At 43.8% G+C, this 24,468-nt stretch overlaps 1 protein-coding gene across 3 annotated transcripts in view; it reads right to left on the bottom strand.

Moving 5' to 3' along the window:
- Nucleotides 1-1,362: 1,362 nt before the first annotated feature.
- Nucleotides 1,363-24,468, bottom strand: part of slc4a11 (solute carrier family 4 member 11) — a 250,006-nt gene continuing 226,900 nt past the window's right edge. For all 3 annotated transcript variants that reach the window (XM_043696718.1, XM_043696837.1, XM_043696795.1), the window contains 5 exons: nucleotides 20,422-20,590; nucleotides 18,715-18,888; nucleotides 12,752-12,947; nucleotides 8,271-8,440; nucleotides 1,363-2,521 (listed from right to left, as the gene is read on the bottom strand). In XM_043696718.1, coding sequence (XP_043552653.1) covers nucleotides 2,458-2,521; nucleotides 8,271-8,440; nucleotides 12,752-12,947; nucleotides 18,715-18,888; nucleotides 20,422-20,590 — 773 coding nt within the window. In that variant the 3' untranslated portion in view covers nucleotides 1,363-2,457. The remainder of the gene's footprint in view (nucleotides 2,522-8,270; nucleotides 8,441-12,751; nucleotides 12,948-18,714; nucleotides 18,889-20,421; nucleotides 20,591-24,468) is intronic.

Below are 24,468 nucleotides of genomic sequence, written 5' to 3'. Positions count from 1 at the left end.
GCCTATGTTGCTCAAACACTGATGTGCTTACAACAGGCTGGTTATGTCATCTCAAAAGACAGGACATCTGGAGACCTGTAGATCAGATCAAACAAGACCATCTTATAATTCCAGATTTTTGAAGGAAACTTAAATTCCTTCGGCTGTGTTTGGAACCGATATCTCGGACCAGGGGCTTGGGGTTTCTTGATTAATTGACAAGTGACATTAGCACAATGCTACCTCCCCAGTGATAAATCAACAACTGTTGCCCTTTGCTGTAATTCATTGCTCAGAAACCACAATGTTACCTTTTGGAGAACTGCGACAGGATTCTGTAAACACAAAACTTACAGTCACAATACCTCTTTGTTTTCCAGATTCACCAACCAATTGGTAGCATTAATAGCCAAAAACCTTGTCTAAGAATATTATGTGCAGTTTTGGTCTCCTTACCGGAGGAAAGACCTGCTGGCAGTGGAGGCAGTAAGTTGACCAGATTGACTCCTGGAATGGCAAAACTGCTGTATGATGGGAGAATGGTTCAGATAAGACTATATTCATTGGAGTTTAGAAGTGTGCCTGTGTGTGGGGTGGTGGTGATAGGGGGACTTTAATAGAAATTCTAACAGGACTAGATAGGGTAGAGGCAAGAAGGATGTTCTTGATGATCGGGGTGTCCAGAACCAAGGGGTTACAGTCTAAGGATATGGGGTAGACCATTTAGGACTGAAAGAAAAAAATTCTTCACCCAGAGAGTGGTGAGCCTGTGGAATGTTCTCCAACAGAAAGCAATTGGAGGCCAAAATGATTGATTGAAGGAAGTAGAAAAGTAGAATAGTTTTTAGGGCTAAAGGGATCAAAGGGTATGGGGAGAAATCACAAACAGGATATGGGTTTGATGGGAAGCCATGATCATGTTGCATGGTGGAGCTGGTTTAGAGGGCTGAATCACTTACTCCTGCTCCTGTTTTCCATGTTTCTGGGTATCTGTGCAACTATACCCCCCACTAACCTCAAGTGAGGAGCAAGGTCAAGCACAGCTGTGAAGCTTCTAAAGCTGAACATCAGTGTGACAGTGAAAGGGAATTTCAGTTTTCGCATAAAGTAGACACAGAGTTACTTTACACTGGACCGAGGTTAGAGCTCACCCTAGTGTCGTTAATGCGGATAGGACATGCCAAGTATGGAGCAGCCATCACTGTTGTCAAATTGCATAAGCTGCCTCCCAATTTAAAAAAAAGACAATAGGAGCACTTTAGAAAATAGCTCTGGAGTTTTAGTTTCTCAGATCCACTGACAGTAACGTTCACCCATTGAGTATCAAATGTCAAAGACATGTCAGACCAGTTGAAACATCTGAAATAATTGACCAATGCCATAATTGTTACACATTACTGTATCGCAGATTTTGAATCATAACATTGATACAGGAGAAAATCATTTACATTACAATCCATTTACATTATAGCTCTACCTGAGTAGAGGATGCACCATGAAACTCTCTCATAGGTCATATGAATGGAGATTGTTGGGTAACAGTGGGAAGGAGCAGGGGAGAGAGGAAGCAGGAAGTGAAGAAGCTGGTTGAAAGGGAGGGAGATGTGGAAATTCAAGAGGAGGCAGGGCTTTCAGGCTGGTTAATTAGATGCATGCCATTGGCTGTAAGATGAAAGAAATGTTCTTGTACTCTAATTCCATCACAGCCAGCTCAGTCATCAGCTTGTGACCAACTTTCAGCAAAGCTTTACAGACCTCATTTGTGCCAGTCTCACCCATTCAAATAAAAACTATGTTCCAACCAGTGATACACTTGTGAAAATATTAAAAAAAGCTAAAGATGGAATACATACACATTACACAAACAAACCATATAAATATCCCTTTAAATCAGAAGATTTAAAGTACATATGGTGGAAATGTGGGTGCAGATACAGCATCAAAATGAGTAGCCCAACATGCATGTGAGCTATGCAAAAACAAAATCACAATTCCCTTACGTTTATTACAGAGCAGAGATACTACATATTGCACACTCTGCTTCAGAAAGCAAATCCATGATGTTACAAACCCAAATATTATTCCCTGCACATCCTCATTAACTGAAAGAGTCTGGATTACTGTGAAAAAGGAAAAGGGCAGGAGGGTGCGGGTTTGGATTGGGTTGATGGACCGAATGAACACTAACCATTTTGTTTCAATGGTCTATCTCCTGCTACCACAGACACATTCTCCACTGTGCAACCTTCTCCAAAAAGAGGGGAATCAAAAAAAAACAAGAGGCATTTCAAGATTGGTGCACAAGTCTTGTAGCACAAGTATTGTTTGTAGTAAAATGGATAAGGTGGCACTTGCTGGATCTGAGTCAAGTGCCAGCTGCTTTGGTTGGTCCTTAAGCACTGATGCACAAAAAACACATCTCTGGACACATTCTGTGATACACAGCACGTGGGTACACCCGCCTGATTCTGCTGTCCTTTAATGCTCTGCATCCATTGCATCCAAATACTTGGCTTCAATTATTCGAGGGAGGATGTAGCATCTGTGAATAAACAACAGTTTAAGAATTGTTATGGACCACACCAGCCTCGCCTCAAGCATATTATGGATATAGCCTATGCCCTAACCTTTATATATATTTTTAAAGCAGCAAGTGTAACACACTGTCCCAAATACGATTCAATTGGTCCACCACTAAGTTTTATTCAAAACATTTTATTCTTAGAGTTGAAATACAATAAAAAGAAGAATTGGCATAACTCTACTCAATTGAAATACTTAAGATAAATGTATTATTTAATCAATAATCCACAACTGTCCCAATATAAGCAGCATCCCATAAACACACCCTTGGCAAAGTTATTTATTATTAGCATGTGCTCCCTCCCTCCAGTCCACTGGAAAGAAACAATTTGTCCCCCTTTTGACTATTAAGGGGAAACCCCTTGAAGATTTCACTCTGGCAGCAGAGAATTCAAGCTTTCAGCTCCAGCCGCCAGCAAAAAACAACTAACAAAGCAAAACTAAAGTCCTTTTGGATCTGCCAGAGCCTGAGCCTGCCCCTGCCCTATAAACTCAGACTCCTGGAGAAACTCAGGCTGTTGAGACAGAAACAGAGTTAACCATTTTGAGTCCACTATGACTCCCCTTCAGCTTCTGCCAGACCTACGGAGCTCCTCCAGCATTCTGTGTTTATTTCAGATTTCCAGCATCCACAGGATTTAACATTCCTGTGCTGCTCCAATTCCATAACTTTGTGCATCCTCCATTACCTTTGCCCCACGGCTATGTCTTCGGCCGCTAAGTCTCTCAGCTCTGCGATTCCCCTCAAATCTATTCCTGTTCTTTTAAAGACACCAGAGATTTTGTGTCACCAATCTAATTAGTCAAGGAAAGTACTCAATGAATGTCAGGCCACTATAAAGCTCAGGGAAACAGGAGACGTGTGTCTATGGATTCCCGAAGAAAGGTAGAAGTGAGGACTGCAGATGCTGGAAACTGGGGATTAGATTAGAGCGGTGCTGGGAAAGCACAGATTCAGGCAGCATCCAAGGAGCAGGAAAATTGACTTTTCGGGCAAAAGTCCTTCATCCTCTATTCCTGATGAAGGGCTTTTGCCCAAATCGGCGATTTTCCTGCTCCTCGGATGCTGCCTGACCTGCTGTGCTTTTCCAGCACCACTCTAACCTAGATTCCTGAAGATGGCATGGTAGGTAAGTCGAATTAGTAAGACAGCAATGGAAAATTTGCCTTTATTAGTTGCAGCATACATTAGAAGAGCAGGGAAGTTACGTTGGTACGGTGCAGGACTTTGGTTAGGAGTAGTGCGTGCAGTTTTGGCCACTGCAATATGGGACGACCATGATTGCATTGGAGGTGGTGCACAGGAGATTCACCAGGACGGAGCATGCTGGATTCATTTTCACAGCTGAAATAAGCTTGGATTATTTTCTTTGGAATGGACAAGGTTGACGGGGAGGGGAGACAGGATTGAGGTGTCTAAGATTATGAGGGGCATTGACAGGATGAATGGTGGCCCAGTGGTTAGCACTGCTGCCTCACAGCACCAGGGATCCAGGTTCCATTTCAGTCTTGGGTGACTGTGTGAACTTTGTACATTCTCCCAGTGGCTGTGTGGGTTTCCTCCAGGTGCTCCGGTTTCCTCCCACAGTCCAAAAGATGTGCAGGTTAGGTGAATTGGCCATGCTAAATTGCCTGTAGTGTTCAGGGATGTGTAGGTTAGGTGCATTAGTCAGGGGTAAATATAGAATGTTAGGGTAGGATCATGGGTCTGGGTGGGTCACTCTTCAGAGGGTCAGTGTGGACTTATTGGGCTGAAGGGCCTGTTTCCACACAATAGGGATTCTATGAATGGAAAGCCGCTATTCTTTCGGAGTTGAACGGTCATTAACAAGAGGGCATAATTTTAAAAAGTGAAAGACAAGTGGTTTTGGAGGGGATTGGAGGAAAACCATTTTCACCTCAATGGTGGAGGAGGTCTGGAACATGTTACCTGGGAGAGCAGTCGAGGCAGGAAACCTCACCACCTTTGAAAATTACTTGAATGAGAACTTGAAATGCCATAACATTCAAGGCTATTGGTCCAGTGTGGAAAAGTGGGACATGTTTAGGTCATCCTCGCTCTCCACTGGAGTTCGTACCTGAGGACTGGAGGGAGGCAAATGTAATTCCTTTCTTCAAGAAAGGAAATAGGAAAATCCCCGGCAATTACAGACCAGTCAGTCTCACGTCTGTCGTCTGCAAGGTGTTAGAAAGGATTCTGAGGGATAGGATTTATGACCATCTGGAAGAGCATGGCTTGATTAAATGCAGTCAACACGGCTTTGTGAGGGGCAGGTCATGCCTCACAAACCTTATCGAGTTCTTTGAGGATGTGACTAGAAAAGTTAATGAGGGTCGAGCTGTGGATGTGGTGTATATGGACTTCAGCAAGGCATTTGATAGGGTTCCCCATGGTAGGCTCATTCAGAAGGTGAGGAGGAATGGGATACAGGGGAACTTAGCTGTCTGGATACAGAATTGGCTGGCCAACAGAAGACAGCGAGTGGTAGTAGGAGGAAAATATTCTGCCTGGAAGTCTGTGGTGAGTGGTGTTCCACAGGGCTCTGTCCTTGGGCCTCTACTTTTTGTAATTTTTATTAATGACTTGGATGAGGGGATTGAAGGATGGGTCAGCAAGTTTGCAGATGACACAAAGGTTGGAGGTGTCGTTGACAGTATAGAGGGCTGTTGTAGGCTGCAGCGGGACATTGACAGGATGCAGAGATGGGCTGAGAGGTGGCAGATGGAGTTCAACCTGGATAAGTGCGAGGTGATGCATTTTGGAAGGTCGAATTTGAAAGCTGAGTACAGGATTAAGGATAGGATTCTTGGCAGTGTGGAGGAACAGAGGGATCTTGGTGTGCAGGTACATATGGCCACCCAAGTGGACAGGGTTGTTAAGAAAGCATATGGCGTTTCATTAACAGGGGTATTGAGTTTAAGAGTCGTGAGATCTTGTTGCAGCTCTATAAAACTTTGATTAGACCGCACTTGGAATACTGCATCTAGTTCTGGTCGCCCTATTATAGGAAAAATGTGGATGCTTTGGAGAGAGTTCAGAGGAGGTTTACCAGGATGCTGCCTGGACTGGAGGGCTTATCTTAAGAGAGGTTGACGGAGTTCAGACTTTTTTCATTGGAGAAAAGGAGGAGGAGAGGGGACCTAATTGAGGAATACAAAGATAATAAGAGGCATAGATAGAGTCGATAGCCAGAGACTATTTCCCAGGGCAGAAATGGCTAACACGAGGGGTCATAGTTTTAAGCTGGTTGGAGGAAAGTATAGAGGGGATGTCAGAGGCGGATTCTTTACACAGAGAGTTGTGAGAGCATGGAATGCGTTGCCAGCAGCAGTTGTGGAAGCTAGGTCATTGGGGACATTTAAGAGACTATTGGACATGCACATGGTCACAGAAATTTGAGGGTGCATACATGAGGATCAGTGGTCGGCACAACATCGTGGGCTGAAGGGCCCGTTCTGTGCTGTACTGTTCTATGTTCTATGTAATATATATATTTGGCAGTATAGAATTGATGGGCCAAAAGGCCTCTTCTGTACTATGGGATTCTAGGATAACCTTTTGTGTGCGACTCAGTGGCTAACAACAGTCTGATGGAGTGCCTCGAGGTGGGATTTAGTGGAGACCTTTTCTCAGAGCAGACACTGCTAAATGGACTGAATGCTGTCAATTTCTATGCTGTAAAAGTCGAGTAAATATTTCTGGACTCTGATGAGGCTGCATCACTTTGGTCAACTATCACATGCGCGCGCACACACAGCGTCAGGTAATCCTGTGCCAGGGACCGCAACCTCAGCAGCCAAAGTTAAAGGCATTCACCACAGCAACCAAGTTGAAGATGATGATAAAATAAATCTTCATTTGACTAAAGTCCTTAGCCTGTATAATAAAAATACTGCTTTGTTCTACATTGTCACGTAAAAGTTACATGACTGTTCTATGTCAGAAAGAACTGAAAACCATGTACTTGAACGGCATCACCCTAACTTCCAGCATGAAACTGCTCTTAACGTACCCATTATTTCACATCAGAATCTCGGTCACTCACTACTCCATACTTACTGACCAACACCAGTTCATCATGGCATTGGTTTTTTAATTGTCACACTGGTTTTGAAATCCTGTCCAAGGCCTCACCCCCTCATCAACTCGAACCTCTTTTCAGTCTCACAACCTTCCAGAGAATGTTTGCATTTCCCAGGTCTCCCAAGCCTCAAGAACATCTTTCCATTGTTTCTTGAATTTTCTCCCTAAAGTGCACTTGTCTCTTTTGTTCCCTTCTCCATTTAATTTTTTCATTCATTCATGGAATGTGGACATAGCTACGCCAGCATTTATTGCCCATCCCTACGGTGGACCCCATTGCTATGGGTCTGGATTCACACACACCAGCTAGAACAGGTGAGGAGGGTATGTTTCCTTTTCTAAAGGTGAACCAGATGAGCTTTATTTTACCGAACAAAAACATTTCAGGGTCATTAAACCCTTAAATTCTAGATTCTTATTGAATTCAAAATTTCAATATTTGCCATGGATCTGGGTCCCCAAAACATTCCTAGTGGGATGCCACAAGGATCTATTTTAGGGCAACTGCTGTTGGTCACTTATGTAAAATACCTGGATGACCGCATATAAGGATGGATTAGCAAATTTGCGGATGACACTATGGTTGGTAGAGTCGTGGATAGAGCCCAAAGGATGTTGCAGGTTACAGAGGGACATAGATAAGTTGCAGAGCTAGGCTGAGAGGTGGCAAATGGAGTTTAGCGTGGAAGAGCAGGAGGTGATTCACTTTGGAAGGAGTAACAGGAATACAGATTACTGGGCTATTGGTAAGGTTTTTGGTAGTGTAGATGAACAGACAGATCTCGGTATCTATCTGAAAGTTGCCACCCAGGTTGATAGTGTTGTTAAGAAGGCATATGGTGCATTAGCTTTTATTAGTAGAGGGATGGAGTTTCAGAGCCATTCGGGTCATGCTGCAGCTGTACAAAACTCTAGTACAGCCGCACTTGGAGTATTGCGTACAGTTCTGGTCACTGCATTATAGGAAGAATGTGGGAGCTTTGGAAAGGGTTCAAAGGAGATTTACTAGGATGCTGCCTGGTATAGAGGGAAGGTCTTATGAGGAAAGGCTGAGGGACTGGAAGCTGTTTTCATGAGAGAGAAGGTTGACAGGTGACTTAATAGAGACATATAAGACAATCAGAGGGTTAGATAGGGTGGACAGGGAGAGCCTTTTTCCTCAGATGGTGATAGTTAAAACGAGGGGACATAACTTTAAATTGAGGAGTGATAGATACAGGACAGATGTCAGAGGTAGTTTCTTAACTTAGTGTAGTAGGGGCGTGGAATGCGTTGCCTGCAACAGTAGTAAACCCACCAAGTATAAGGGAATTTAAATGGTAATTGGATAGGCATATGAATGAAAACGGAATAGTGAAGGTTAGATGGGCTTCAGATTGGTTTCTCAGGTCAGCACAACATCGAGATCAAAGGGCCTATACTGCGCTGTAATGTTCTACATTCTAAGATTATCTGGGTCTCTGGATTAATAAAGCAGTGAGGCTGCTCAACCATTGCCTCTGTCAAATGCATTTATCTAAATTATATCAAACCCTTTCAAACATGTGCACAAGAATTAGTTCACAATTCAAGATTAGAGTGCAACATTGGAAGGTCCACCTGAAAATAATAAAAAAGGACAAACCTGATGGGGACCATGGCGAGCATGATTGGGGGGAATACCATCTTCAAGTAGGGAATCGGAGCCATTCCAAAGCCACAGAGAATGGCAATCTCAAGCAGCTGGAGACCAGTGAAGTAATGGATCTTCCTCTGGGGAACTCTCCTGATGTAGTGCGTAGGGGGATAAGACATCTAGAGCATATTTGAAAAAAAAAGACAATTATACAAAACACTGAGTTTCCATTCAGAGTTAAATTACAGGGAGGTTGGGCGGGGGTAGGCTGTGGGAGAACAAGGAGGATGAGAATTGGTTGAGAAGTTTGGTTAAAAAATTCTGGTTCCTTGGAACACAAGGAATGGAAGTCGTTCAGGCCTTCAGGTGATCGATAACATCACTTGCACCTCTTCCACTTTTGATCCATTTCCCTCGACAACCTTAATCAACTAAAACCTATTTCTCTCAGTATGCCATACTCCTAATGATAACAGCATCCACAAGGCTTTTGCAGACAGTGGGGGTTGGAGGTGAGGGTGGGGCACAAGTGATCGAGATTTCTCCTCATGGCAAGATGCTTCCTCAAGGCCCTTGAGAAAGGCAGTAAATGTTGGGCTATCTAGTGACACCCACATGCCTAGCATGAATAAAAAGAAAGTGACAGAAATTTGGGGGAAATCTTTTTGCTCCATTGGTAAATCATTGGAATTATTTATCCCAGAGAATTGGGGATGTTCCATTGTTGAGCATGACAGAAACCAAAAGACATTGGGATACTGAAGGATTCAAGGGATATTGGATGAAGGCTGGAAGTGGAAGCAAGGTCAAGGATCAGCCATAACCTTAGTGAACGACAGACAGATTTGAGGGGTGCATGGCCTACTCCTGCTCCTACACATTAAGTTGAAATACAGACTTCACAAAGCCCAGAAGCAGCTGGTTTACATTGAACATAAAACAGTACAGGCCCTTCGACCCTTGATGTTGTGACCTTTTATCCTACTCTAAGATCAAACTAATCTACCTACCCTTCATTTTACTATCAACCATGTGCCTATCCAAAAGTTGCTTAAAATGTCCCCCCATGCAGCCACCATGCTCTGTGTAAAGAACCCTCTGACATCTCCCTTAAACTTTCCTCCAGTCGCCTTAAAATCATGCCCCCTCATGATAGACATTTTTGCCCTGGGAAAAAGTCTGACTATTCACTATCTATGCCTCTTATTGTCGTGTACACCTTTATCAAGTCACCTCTCACCCTTCTTCACTCCAATGAGAAAAGCCCCAGCTCGCTCAACCTTACCTCATAAGATATGCCCTCCAGTCCAGGCAGCATCCTGGTAAATTTCCTCTGCACCCTCTCTAAAGTTTCCACATCCTTCCTATAATAAGGCAACTGGAACTGAACACAATATTCCAAGTGTGGTCTAGCCAGGGCTCTATAGACCTGCAGCATAACCTCGTGGCCCTTAAACACAATCCCTCTGCTAATGAAAGCCAACACACCATGCGCCATCTTAACAACCCTATCAACTTGGGTGACAACTTTGAGGAATCAGTGGACATGGACCCCAAGATTCATCTGTTCCTCTACACTGCCAAGAATCCTGCCTTTAACCCTGTAATCTGCATTCAAATTTGACCTTCCAAAATGAATCACTTCACACTTTTCCAGGTTGAACTCCATCTGCGTCGTATCAGCCCCCAGCTCTGCATCCTGTTAATGTCCCGTTGCAACCTAGAACAGCCCTCCACACTATCTACAACTCCACCAACCTTCGTGCCATCGGCAAACTTACTAACCCATCCTTCCTCATCCAAGTCATTTATAAAAATCACAAAGAGCAGAGGTCCCAGTACAGATCCCTGTGGAACACCACTTGTCACCAAGCTTCAGGCTGAGTACTTTCTCTCAACTACCACCCTCTGCCTTCTATGGGCCAGCCAATTCTGTATCCAGTCAGACAAATTTCCCTGTATGGGCCTACTGAATGGGCCTACTATAGGGAACCTTATCAAATGCTTTGCTAAAATCCATGTAGACCACATCTACCACTCTACCTTCATCAATATGTTTTGTCACATCCTCAAAGAATTCAATAAGGCTTGGGAGGCATGACCTGCCCCTCACGAAGCCATGCTGACTATCTTGAATCAAACTATGGTTTTCCAACTAATCATAATTCCTGTCTCAGAATCTTCTCCAAAAATTCGCCCACCATAGATGTAAGACTGACTGGTCTGTAATTCCCAGGATTATCGTTATTCCCTTTCTTGAAAAGGGAATAAAATTTGTCACCCTCCAATCATCTGGCACTACCCCAGTTGACAGTGAGGACGTAAAGTCGAGAGTGTGGTGCTGGAGCAGGTCAGGCAGCGTCAGAGGAGCAGGAGAATCAATGTTTCAGGCAAAAACACTTCATCAAGAATGGCGCTGAGCCAAGAGGGTGGAGGGATAAATGAGAGGGTGGTGAGACTGAGGTGGGAATGTGGCAGAGAGTGCGATAGGTGGATGGAGGTGGGGGTAATGGTGATAGGTCGGAGAGGAGGGTGGAGCGGATAGGTGGGAAGGAAGATGCACAGGTAGGACAGGTCACGAAGACGGTGCCGAGTTGGGGAAGATTGGAACTGGGATAAGGTGGGGAGAGGGGAAATGAGAATACTGGTGAAATCCACATTGATGTCATGGGGTTGAAGAGTCTTAAGGCAGAATATGAGGCATTCTTCCTCCAGGTGTCAGGTAGTAAGGGAGTGGTGATAAGGGAGGTCCAGAACCTGCATTTCCACGGGGGACTTGAAGTGTTCGGCCACGGGGCAGTGGGGATGGTTAGTTTGGGTGTCCCCGAGATGTTCTCTGAAGCACTCTGTGAGTAGGCGGCCTTCTCCCCAACGTAGATGAGACCGCATTGGGAGCAACAGATACAGTAAGTGACATGTGCGGAAGTGCAGTTGAAGCTTTGATGGATGTGTGAGGACAACGATCATCGCCAAAGGTGCAGCAATCTCTTCCCTCACTACCAGTAGAAACCTTGGATATATCCCATCTGGCCCAGGGGACTTAGCGATCTTCATTGTTTCAAAATTTTCAGCACATCTTCCTTAATATTAACCTGTTTGAGCATATCACAAATAACAAGGTCCCTCTCTGTGGTGAATACTGAAGCAAAGTATTCATTAAGGACCTCCCCTACCTCCTCCGACACCAGGCACAAGTTCACTCCACTATCCCTGATTGGCCCTACCCTCACTCTGGCCATTCTCTTGCTCCTCACATAAGTGTAGAACGCCTTGGGGTTTTCCTTAATCCTACCTTCTGAAGCTCGTTTATGCCCTTTTCTAGTTCTCCTGATTCCATTCTTCAATTCCTTCCTTGCTAACCTTTAACCCTCTAGAACCTTGTCTGATCCTTACCTCCTCAACCTTGAGTAAGCTTCCTTCTTCCTCTTGACCCAAGTTTCCTTCACCCTACCATCCCTTCCTTGTCTCAGTGGGACAAACCGGTCCAGCACTAACAGCAAGTGCTCCCTAAACAACCTCCAACGGTCTGTCATGCATTTTCCTGAGAAAATGCGCTCCCAATTTAGGCGCCCCAGTTCCTGCCTAATAGTATTGTAATTCCCCCTCCCCCAATAAATACTTTCCCATATCATTTACTACATTCATGGAGAGGGATAGGAGTAAAGGTCAGGGAATTGTGATCACTATCGTCCAAGTGCTTGAACACTTGTTTGTTTGGTTTGCCCTGCTTGCCCCCACTTCAGCTGCTCTTTAAACTTGCAGCATGAATTCACTGACAGCAACTTCAAGACAACAGGGGATACGTAGTCACCCTGAATTTTTAACCGCACAGTGTTTCCAGCGAGTGTTTAACATCTCAGCTGGCTCAACAGCCTAGGCAGCAACTGGGGCATGCAGAAAGGAACCACCTCCTGGAGTAGCCAGGATCCCTTACCATCGAGAGCATGAGTACTGTTGTTTCAATCACACCATGAAGCTAAGGGTGAACAGTCACTCTACAATCTATATTTCAATCTGAAAGGATTGCTAAACACAGATATAAAAAAGGAAATTATAACAAGGCTCATTACAAAAGATTGACTGTTTCAAAAGAATATACGATAAAAGTCAATGCATGTTTATGGAAGAAAATTTTAATGCCTTGCACAGACTTCCCAAAATTATAAAAGCCGATTCCATAAATCTGACTCGGTTATTTGCAGAGTTTAGAAAGTGTAACTAATTGATTTCCAATCCGTATTTCTCTTACTCTGTTAAAATCAATATCTGCTCTTACATGCTGATGTACCAGTAAGCATGCAGCAGGTTATTGACAGCAATGTTTCCCCCTTCCAGTTAAAACTATTACCTATACCAAAGCTAGCAATTGATCGAGACCCTTTAACAAATAAAGATGCTTTACGGGTACTAAATGGGGATAAAGGTTAGCAGGTCAGGGCAAATTCCTTTCATCTCAAATGTTGCTCTACAGAGGCCATTTGCAACTTTACCTGCTCTTTGAACAGAAGGGCCAAACGCTCGAAAAACTGGCACCCATCGATGGAGGTCACGGAGACGTAGAGGAACAAGCCGTATAGGACTGGTTTTGGAATCCATTGCAGAGGGATGGGCAACATCAGAAGCGAGATCCCCACCAGTATGTGGGCCACAAGAGCAGACACTCGGGTCTCCCTTACACAAATAATCCTGCGAGAGATAAAAGAGGGAACAGGGAGGGAAACCAAAAAAAGAACAGGTTAGGCACTATTGTGGATGCAGACAAGCTTTTTACGCATTGAACATGTTTGGCCTCATTTAAAAAAACTCTTGAAAAAACTCTCCCGTAATTTAGTCATCTGCTTGCCTGCTCTGATTGGACATTCCTTTAGTCAGGGTGTGTAAACAACGTGAATGACTTACTGGGCAAAACTAGCTTTGTTTTTAAAACTCACAACCGACTCTTTCTCATTTATTTTTCTGTGGTATATGGACATTGCTGGCTAATCTGTTACTCATCTCTAATTGCCCTTGAATCAGAGCATCTTGTCTGGCTATTTCAAAGGACTGTTGAGAATCTGTCATATTGCTGTGGGTCGACAGTCACATGTAGACCATATAACACTGACAGATCTGCTTCAGAGGGAAAAAGATGGGATTTTGCAACCATCATTGATAGTTTCACACAAAAAAACATATGAATTGGGGTAGAGGTAGGCCGTTCAGCCACTCAAGCTTGCTCTGCCATTCAAGAAGATCATTGCTGACTTGGTTGTAATCTCAGATCCAACTGTTTCAAACAGTTCTGAAGAAATGTCACTGGACTGGAAACGTTAATTTGGCTTTCTCTCTGCACCTGCTGAGTTTCTTCGGCAGTTTGTGTGTCAAGGAACAGATCTTGTTCTGATTTCGACCTGATCCACCAATAGTGTGACATCATCAACACACGGCCTTTCCAAAACACTGACAGGAGAGGATTTGCTCAGCTCATGCTTGAGGAAGTTATCAAACGTTGTCAGCAGGCCATGCCCGCGTGAGACAGCGAGGATGGGAAGCAACTGAGCCGATCAGAGAATGGATTGTGCGTTGGGGACTGTGGACATTGTTTCCTCTTTCCATTATTTAGTTGGGAGAACAATTTATTTCTCTAATAAGAAATGTTGTGGAACAGGCCTAACACTGTACCTTAGCCACAGCGCATGTTAGCAATAAAGTGTGCTCAAGCGCACTTCTGTAGAAATTATGTCAGGTACTATATTTTATAACAGTGACTGCACATCAGAAAGTAATTCACTCTGAACTGCTTTCAGGCAGTGTGCCACAATCAATGCATATAAAGACTGTTTAATTCAATTTATAATGATATTCCACCAAGAGATTAGTCATACAATCTCCTGTCTCTGAGTTTATCAAGGCCAAAATTTATATCTTTACTGTTCCTGGTTTGCATGAAAACATCACAATTGCTGATGCTAACAAAAGCTGATGTGATCATTTATAAGGCTACGAACATCTCCCTTGGAACATGCATGCCCCTGAAAATGTAAAAATGAGCCTCTGGCCTATTGTGAGGGTAAGGAGGCCATGTGTGCTTGGAAATCTTTGACCTGGAAGACAACAGGACAGCAACGTTTAAAAATGATAGAGAAGTGGTAGGGACTAATCCAGAATTATTTGTGCCTTCCTTCAGATCAGCTGATAAACCTCCTTAAAAAGATTGAAGTGAGGTTTAACCCATTCGAGAATATGGCTTATTGAAGTCTCCTGATCCAAAGCTTTTAGCTGGGACGAGGCAACAGGCAATCATTCAACAACCATCTATATCTTTGTTGCAGATGGAAATTTGAACCAAGTCTCGAACTGACTTTACAGCTAGACATACCCTATCAGGAGGGATGACCCAGAGACCTGACCATTACTGTTCCGCAGAACACTTCTTCCATGACTGTTTATGGATCCTCAATGGCATTCACAGATTTTTTTCATGACTGGTTTATCTAAGGGAACTGGTTTCATTCCTCACACCTCTGAATCACCTCATCTATTCTTTTCCACATTTAACAAAAACAACTTTTCAAGGCAAGTTCCTGCTATCGGTGGAACATACTGACCTTCAAAACCACACATCATACCCTCGAGCCTTACCAAAGCATGTTGCTTTATCGTCACCATCCTAGAGTATACGATCCATAAAGCGTTGGGAAACACCTGACCAGGTCCTAGGGGTTTATCTTCGAGGAGAAAGTGAGGACTGCAGATGCTGGAGATCAGACCTGAAAATGTGTTGCTGGAAAAGTGCAGCAGGTCAGGCAGCATCCAAGGAGCAGGAGATTCGACGTTTCGGGCATGAGCCCTTCTTCAGGAATGAGGAAAGTGTGCCCAGCAGGCTAAGATAAAAGTTAGGGAGGAGGGACTTGGGGGAGGGGAATTGGAAATGCGATAGGTGAAAGGAGGTTAAGGTGAGGATGATAGGCCGGAGTGGGGGTGGGGGCGGAGAGGTCAGGGAGATGATTGCAGGTTAGGGAGGCGGTGCTGGGTTCGAGTCTCGGACTCAGCACCGCCTTCCTAACCTGCNNATCCGCTGCACCCGATGTGACCTCCTCTACATTGGGGAGACAGGCCGCCTACTTGCGGAACGTTTCAGAGAACACCTCTGGGACACCTGCACCAACTAACCCAACTGCCACGTGGCTGAACACTTTAACTCCCCCTCCCACTCCGCCAGACCATGGTAACACGACGCCAGGAAGAAGAGTGCCTCATCTTCCGCCAGGAACCCTCCAACCACAAGGGATGAATGCAGATTTCTCCAGCTTCCTCATTTCTCCTCCCCCCACCTTATCTCAGTCCCAACCCTCGGACTCAGCACTACTTTCTTGACCTGCAATCTTCTTCCCGACCTCTCCACCCTCACTTCCTCTCCGGCCTATCACCCTCACCTTAACCTCCTTCCGCCTATCACATTCCCAACACCCCTCCCCCCTACCTTTTATCTTAGCCTGCTGGGCACACCTTCCTCATTCCTGAAGAAGGGCTCATGCCCGAAATGTCGAATCTCCTGCTCCTTGGATGCTGCCTGACCTGCTGCGCTTTTCCAGCAACACGTTTTCAGCTAGGGGTTTGTCTACCTTAATGCACTTTAAGAATTCCACCACCTTGTCTTCTGTAATATGAACTCCTTTCAAGACCTCACTGTTTATTTCCCTAAGTTCCCGAGCTTCTGTGTCCTTCTCCACAGTAAATATTGATGCAAAATTTTCATTAAGTATCTCACCCATCGCCTGTAGTTCCACACATAGATGGCCATATTGATGGCACCCTATTCTCTTCCTAGCTACCCTTAATGTACTCAGAATCTTTTTGGATTCTCCAGAACTATTTGCCAAAGCTATATCACATCCCTTTTCGTCCTTTTGATTTCCCTCGAGTATATCCCTACTGCCTTCATTCTAGGGTCACTTAATCCCTGCTGTCTGTACCTAACATATGCATCCTTCTTTCTCTTGACCAGAGGCTCAATTTCTCTAGTCATCCAGCTTTCCCTAACTGACTAGCCTTACCCTTCATACTAACAGGAACATATTGTCTCTGAACTCTCGTTATCTCATTTTTAAAAGCCTCTCAGTTCCCAAGCATCCTGTTAACTTCAAATAGCCTTCCCCAATCAACTTCTGAAAGTTCCTATCTAATACTGTCAGAATTGGCCTTACTCCAATTTAGAACAATAACCTTTTGATCAGTTCTATCTTTTCCATACTATTTTAAAACTAACAGAATTATGATTACTTGTCCCAAAGTGCTCCTCCACTGACACCTCAGTCACTTGTAAAAGAACAAAACAGGAACAGACCCGCCAGCCCTCCAAGCCTGTGCTGACACATTTTGCCCTTCCATACTAAAACGGTCTTCCTTACAGGAGCCGTACCCCTCTATTCCCTTCCTATTCATGTATTTCTCCAGGTGCTTCTTGATGCTGCTATTGTGTCTGCTTCCACCACCACCTCTGGCAGCATGTTCCAGGCACTCACCACCCTTTGCATGAAAAACCTCCCGCACGCATCTCTTTAAACATCCCCCCTTTGCACTTTGAACCTGTGTCCCCTAGTAATCGAACTCTCCACCCTCCCACTTTCTCCCAGACTTCATACTTTCCACCTCAGTGAGCCGAGTTCACTTTTAATCATTATAAACAAAAGACACGGTCAGTGTTGGAAACACCTTTGATGTAATGTCTTTAAATCGGGACCTTGAAACCAGGTTCGGATAATCCAAGTTTGTCTGCATAGTATTCCCACAGATATCGGAGATCACCTTACATATCTGCTTCTCAATTTCTGACTATTGGGGGCCTGTAATACAAGGTGATCATCCCTTTTTTATTTCTCAGTTACACCCATATAATATCACCAGAAGATCTCCCAGGAATATTGACCCTAAGTACAGCCGTTATGTTATGTTATCCCTAACCACTCCCCCTTCCCCTCTGCTATCCTTCCTATAGCATCTACAGCTGGAACATTAAGCTGTCCATCCCTGAGCCACGTTTCTGAAATAGGTTTGATAGCCCAGTCCCATGTTCTCAACAATGCCCTAAATTCATCTAGCTTACCTGTCAGGCCTCGCATTGAAGTAAATGCAGTTTAATTTATCAGTCTTATCAATGCCAAGCTCCTCTGCCTTGACCCATTTAGGCTGCTCCCCCTTATCCACTGTACCAGCCTCGGCCTTTTCTCACTAGCGCTTTGGTTCCTCCCCTCTTAGTTTAATGCCTCCCAAGTAGCACAAGCAAATCTCCCCACCATGATATTGGTCCCCTTCCAATTCAAGCACAGCCAAACCTTCTTGTACAGGTTACTTCCACCTCTTAAGAGATCCCAGCTGTACCAGCTCAGCCACACTTACCTCTGGCCTACTCTCACTAGCATGTGGCACTTGAAGCAATCCAGATATTACTAACCTTGAGGATCTACTTTCTAACCTCCTGCCTAGTCTCCTACATTCTCTCTGCAGAATGTCATCCCTTTCCCTACCTATGTCGTTGGAACAAACGTGCACAATGGCCTTCTGCTGGTCACTCTCCCTTTTCAGAGTATTCTGTACCCTCTCCTTGACCTGAGCACCAGGGAGGCCAGCACACCATCCTAACGTCTCACTGATAGCCACAGAAATGTCCTGTGCCCCTGATAAGACGGGCAGTCCCCTATTAAAACTGATTGCTTGGAACCTGACATATCCCTTATTACTGTGGAGGGAGTTCACAGTACCATAAAGCTGCCTGTCAGTGTTACATTCCCCTGAGAGGCTATTCCCCTTCAGTATCCAAAACAGCATACCTGTTTGAGATGTGGATACCCACAGGAGTCTCCTGCACTAGCTGCCTCCCTCTCCTACCATTCCTGGGTGTAACCTATCTACCTGATGTATCTGCCGTTTTTCTAGCTTCCTGAAATTGCCATCCTTCACACCCCCTTGCACTTGTAATCTCCTCATTGCCTCTAACTGGCACTCCAAATGATCCAAGCGACCCGATATGCTTGGTTGCAAATCCTGCTTCCTGAAGAGAGTTTCCAGAAACATTCAAATTCTTTCTGATCTCCCACATCCGACAGGAAGAGTACATCACCTTACTAAAAGCCATTTCTGCCCCTTTAACAATCTCCAGATCCAGAATGGTCTAAAAACAAATAGAACACACTTCACTTAATTCTTCAGGCTCTCCTCATAACCGATGTTTCTCATTCTTAGAAATGTTCTGGTAAATTTGTGCACCATCCTCAATGTATTTGCATCTTTCCTATTTTGTAGGGTTCAGAGACAGTACCAAATATGTCAGCTAAGTTCCAACAACTGCCTTGTACACTTTTAACTTGCCCACTTTTATTTTATTAAGTTTACAAAATTGGCTCAAAAGATATAACACACCATAGACACACATTAAATAATGATAAGAGGAGGTCAAAGATCTCTGTTAACTTACACCTCATGCAAATGCCCGTTGTCCACCCTCTGCTCTACGTAGGCCAGTGCACGGACATGCAATGGAGAATGGGGGAAGGCAGAGTGTACCCATGGCAACCCAAAAATAGATAAGGGAATGTTAATTATGCCCACAAGAAAGATATCCCAGTGATAACCTGTGCCTTTTACTAGCCTGAAAAGAGAAAAGTTGAAGAAAGTAAGTTAGCAGTCAGTGACATAACACATACACACAACAAAAAGAGGATATCAGTGAGGGAAGGCAACTCTCCAAGCCTCATGACATCAAATATTTATAGAACACTTAATATATTAAAATATCTGTAAGCATGCCACAGTTAACCAAAACCACAATGCAAAGAGACAGAGATAAGATGACAAAGGTTCGGGGGGTGAACTACAGAATTTAGGCGACTGGTAGGTAATTTCAATCGCCAATGGCCAAGTGCTTAAAGTCAAGGAAATTTAAAAGGAGTGCAGAATTATAGGAGTGTAGGCTTCTCCCAAGATTGTAGGGTTGGCGCAGATTATAGAGGTTGGAGGAACAAAGCCATGGAAGTATATGGAGGAGAAACTGCAGAACTTGGAGGCAACTGAGGGATCTAGGGGCCCTAGTACATGAGTCCCAAGAAGTTAATGTGCACATGTAGCAAGTTATAAGGCAGGTTGTCATTCAGTGCAAGGTACATGGGACCTTTCCTTAGTTATACAGGGCATGGAAAAACCACTTTTCATGGACAGTTTGACATTATTTACGAACATAATTTCTATTACAAGCAGAAGAATAGATTCACTCGACTGAATCCTGGGATGAGATGCTTGTTGTGTCTTTACCTCAGATGGCTGTGGAGACTAAGTGCTTAAAAATATTAAAGGAAGAGAAAGATAAATGTTTAGACACTAAATGCATCAAGGGGTATCAAGAGAAAGTGGAATATGGTATTGAGATAGAGGATCATCTATGATCATGTTGAATGCTGAAGCAATTTATTATAAATCCCTTCAGCATCTCTTCGCAGCCTGAACATTGTTCCTGGAATTGGGCGTTTGAAAAATAGGCACAATGTTCTGTTTGCAGCCTCACTGACAATTTGGACAGTGCATTAGATTAGATTACCTACAGTGTGGAAATAGGTCCTTCGGTTCAACAAGTCCACACCGACCCTCCGAAGAGCAACCCACCCAGACCCATTCCCCTACATTTACCCCTGACTAATGCACCTAACACTGCGGGCAACTTAGCATGGCTAATTCACCTGACCGGCACATCTTTGGACTGAGGGAGGAAACCGGAGCATCCGGAGGAAACCCAAACAGACATTGGGAGAACGTGCAAACTCCACACGGACAGTTGCCAAGGTGGGAATTGAACCCGGGTCCCTGGCACTGTGAGGCAGCAGTGCTAACCACTGAGCCACCGTGAAGGGTAATGTTTAAGGTAAGCCAAAAAGTATAAACACTGCAATTGAGGAAATGAGCTCAGAGCGATGCACAGGTAACTTTCAAGAAGGATTATGAAAGCAGATGTAGCAAGGTGAAGATAGTGCCTCTCTGAGCACAACGGGTCCGAGTCTTCCAGCACTGATGGACGGAGATGGAGACTGAGCAGAGTCGAGAGAATGAAAAGCGTGAGCTAGGAAACAAGGCTGGAGGAGATTGGACTGAGTGCATAAGACTAGTTGAAAAAGAAACTTTGTTAACACCTTACCTGTTTTGAGGGGCGTTTGTTAATGACATCACAATGTTCTGTTCCAAATAGAAAAGCATTGAGAGAAGGAAGCCCAAACCCATCCCACCAAATATTGCTCCAATAGAGAGGAGGTGAAATGGGGCCAGGTTGAATAAACCACTATTGGGATTATAACTAAATGAAGCAACTGGAAAATAGAAATAAAAGTAAATGTTAGAAATGGTCAGCATTAACACAATCACATGAATAATAACAAAAACTCTATGTACAGCTATTGAAACAATAACCCAAATTGTTGCATTCCCAATGTTTAAAACACCCGATGAGCTGTACATAATGTACTATATTTAAGAGAATTTGCAGCTAAAATTCTTTGAACAAATATTTTAAGGCATTGAAGAGCCTTTAGTTGTGCACATCAACCCTGCTGAATCCTCCTTCCTGTTGGGTGCAATCGTAAGGCCATCAACCAGTCCATGGAAGTTTAGGGTTTTCATCTTGCACTCACCAGGACCAAACTGCAGGAAACAGACTTTATAAATTGGCATTTACATCTTGAGAGGAGCATGGGTATTGGCGGATATCATTGGCATGATAGCTGTTAACTGTCAATCTTATTTCTCAGACCATGCAGGCAGACTCTCAATGGTTAGGGTGCTGCCACAGGAATGCAGCAGAGATTGACGGTGAAAGAGAAAGAAAGAGAGAAGAGAGAGAGAGAGAGAGAGAGAGATGCACTCTCGGACCCCTTTTCATTTTAACAATAAAAAGATGCAATTATGTACAAATTCCTTTTGCTGGAATAAAACAAGGTCTTGTGCACTAATATGTAGCTTCTAATGTGTGCAAAAGTATTACACTAAGAGCCTGGCTGATGATTTTAAGCTGGTTTCCAGTCTAACTCTTAGAACAGTCTAGAGTATTCAATAAATGATTCCTACTAGCGGAGTCTTTGCTGAGGCTCACGGGAATGGGTAGATTGAGCATGGTCAGTGCCATGTGCTGTTTGATGTTTTTCCTACTACACAAGACAGGAATGTGATCGGAGTTTCAGGCCAGTGCAATATCCAGTATGAGGCAAACTATACCAACCAACACGTTCCATTGAACGTTCACAGTGGGCAGCATGCTAAATTAGGCTCAACCAACCCACAACTGAGAGTCTCAGCAAAGTATGGCCACAATGAGATGTGCTTCTGCTTTTGGAAATCATTTCTTAATTCAGATTGTGCTAAGAGTTACACCAGCAACTAGTGTAACATCATCAGTCAGACCCACAGTGTGATACATTTTCATATAATCGAAGCTGCATATGTTCATGCACGGGACCCGGTTTTACATTTATAAAGAGAAATTTGCAGATGTTGTGCCTTTTCCATAGAGGAAATAAAGGGGTCATCCACCTCGGAATTCCCCTGGCAACACACTGACCAATCAGAATCCATCTGCCTGGCCTGAGAATTAAGATTGACAGTTAACTGTTCTTGCTGCATCTCCAGGTCAATAACAGTCCAACCTATCAGCATCCTCTTCTGATGCTGTTTAAATCGGGTACCACTTCTGTCAATGCATCCCAGTGTCAATGAGCATATGAGCATAAGATGAAAAGCTTTAGCTTCTTGACTCCTTTCCACAATGTTTAAGAGTTTAATACCAAGCAATTATACAAATTAATCACATGGTCAGTGTTAGAAGAACAGAAAACTCTTAAAAGGCTGGAAGAGACAAGTCTGTCCTGCTGTACTACCAGTTTTAATCTGAAGTTTTACTCTTGAAGATACAACTTGCATTTATATGTTGTTTTTAACATTCTAAAATATCCCAAGATACTGCACAGAAAAAGTTGACAAATCCACTCAAGAAAAGCCTTAGGCCGTGGGGTCATTCTTAAAGCAGCATCTTATATTGATGCATTTGGCGGCATATTCTTGGCAATGGAGTCGAGAACCAACAAATGTCAAGTTCTTTTGTCCTTCTAGCACTATCAAAGAGCCCTAGTTATCGGTGTTGGAAGTCTTCTGATCCCAGCCAGGATAACCTATACTCTTGTTCAGGATTTCCTATGACCTAAATTCACTACCACAAGGCCACAGATGACGAGAAAAATCCCAACCATTGGCTGGTTACTTATCAATGTCCTGAGAGCAGGACAATGATGACAACATTAGCCCTGCAAAGCCACTGGAATCTGGATGCACTTATCAAATTTATAGCAATGCACATAAATGGTGGAGAATGAAGCAGAGGCACTTGGAGAAGCAAGTCCAGAGCTGAGGCAGGTAAGAGGGATCGTCACGAGTGAACCAAAGATGCAGTGAAGGTTAGAAATGAATACCAAGTGTTGAAGGGCTGGACAAGATGACAGAGAGCTCTCTTGTCGTACCCTTGGAAGCAGGGTGAGGTTAGAAGTGCAAACAAACCACTATAGAAAATAGCAATCTACGATGTAGAAATTAAGGGGGTCTGATATTGCTTGGGCAACTGGCACAACAATATTTGAGGAGTACAGTCTTTTCCCGATACATTCCATAGACTACTTCTGGGGACAATCATTGACAAATCTTCATGTGTGCAAATGGTCTTGTTCACATGCTTCTTCAGTCAGAAATCCTGACTCAGTATAAATACACACTTCAAAATCCAAAGGTTCTGGGGTCAAACTTCACACCGAGGTGATCTGGGTAACATCCCCAAGTTCCAAACTGAGGGAATGATTTGCTTTCCCACCCCCAACAGCATCCTTTTAACTTCTGTAATGGATGTTATTTTTAGCTTGCTTATTCTGTACTTCTGAAACTCTGCTTTTGCAAGTGCTAGCAATGGTCATGGTGATTGTGATAAATTCCCAATGATCATGCACTGAGCAAGTGACCATTGACAATTGTCCACTACAAAATAAATCCATGATTAACCAGCATCCATGTCAATCAGTTGATGCTGGGCTTCAACTAATCCTCTTTTCCCGTGACATGCAGGTGTCTGTGTTGGACTGGGGTGGACAAAGTTAAAAATCAGATTAGAGTGGTGCTGGAAAAGCACAGCAGGTCAGGCAGCATCCGAGGAGCAGGGAAATCGATGTTTCGGGCAAAAGCCCTTCATCAGGCCTTGTTTTTACCAAAGTTAAAAATCACACAACACCAGGTTATAATCCAACAGAGCTGAAAATGTGTTGCTGGAAAAGCGCAGGTCAGGCAGCATCCAGGGAACAGGAGAATCGACGTTTCGGGCATAAGCCTTTCTTCAGGAATGAGGAAAGTTTGTCCAGCAGGCTAGCGTCCCTTTTATCTTAGCCTGCTGGACAAACTTTCCTCATTCCTGAAGAAGGGCTTATGCCCGAAACGTCGATTCTCCTGTTCCTTGGATGCTACCTGACCTGCTGCGCTTTTCCAGCAACACATTTTCAGCTCTGATCTCCAGCATCTGCAGTCCTCACTTTCTCCTCAAAGATATAATCCAACAGATCCAAATAAACCTGTTAGACTATAATCTCGTGTTGCGTAATTTGTAACTCTTTTCCTGTAACATTTCTGTCAGGCAGAAAATACAGAAGCTTGAACACATACCAGCAGGTTCAGGAACAGCTTCTTCCCTGCGTTAAGATTGAAGAATGGACTCTCTAACTTCAAATAATGTTGATTTTGATTTGTGAACCTTCTGTGCAGTGTAACCTGTATCTCTTGTTCTAACTAAGCACCCTATCATCTGTATGTCCTTGTTTGCTATGATCTGCCTGTACTGCTCACAAAACAAAAAAAAACTTTCCACTGTACTTAGGTACACATGACTACAATAAATCAAATCTAAAGAGAGACTCCCCCAGCTTCTGCACACTTTCCTGACTTGTTTCTCCTTCAATAGCACTCAGCTCCTATTCGGACTTTAATCAAAAGCAAGTAGGTTAAGTAATGAGGTGGAGTGACCTGAAGGAATTGGAGTCCAATGAAAATCTTGAAATTCTTCCAAAAGTCATTTCTTTTTGCCTGTTGAATTCAGTCTCCCATTTCCACCCCTTATGCTCAATTGTGCTATGTTCGGTTCTCCAGTCAAAATTCCATATTCATGGTA

Source organism: Chiloscyllium plagiosum, chromosome 1, assembly GCF_004010195.1.
Source record: "Chiloscyllium plagiosum isolate BGI_BamShark_2017 chromosome 1, ASM401019v2, whole genome shotgun sequence".
Taxonomy (NCBI): domain Eukaryota; kingdom Metazoa; phylum Chordata; class Chondrichthyes; order Orectolobiformes; family Hemiscylliidae; genus Chiloscyllium; species Chiloscyllium plagiosum.
This window is presented reverse-complemented; position numbering and strand designations above follow the sequence as displayed.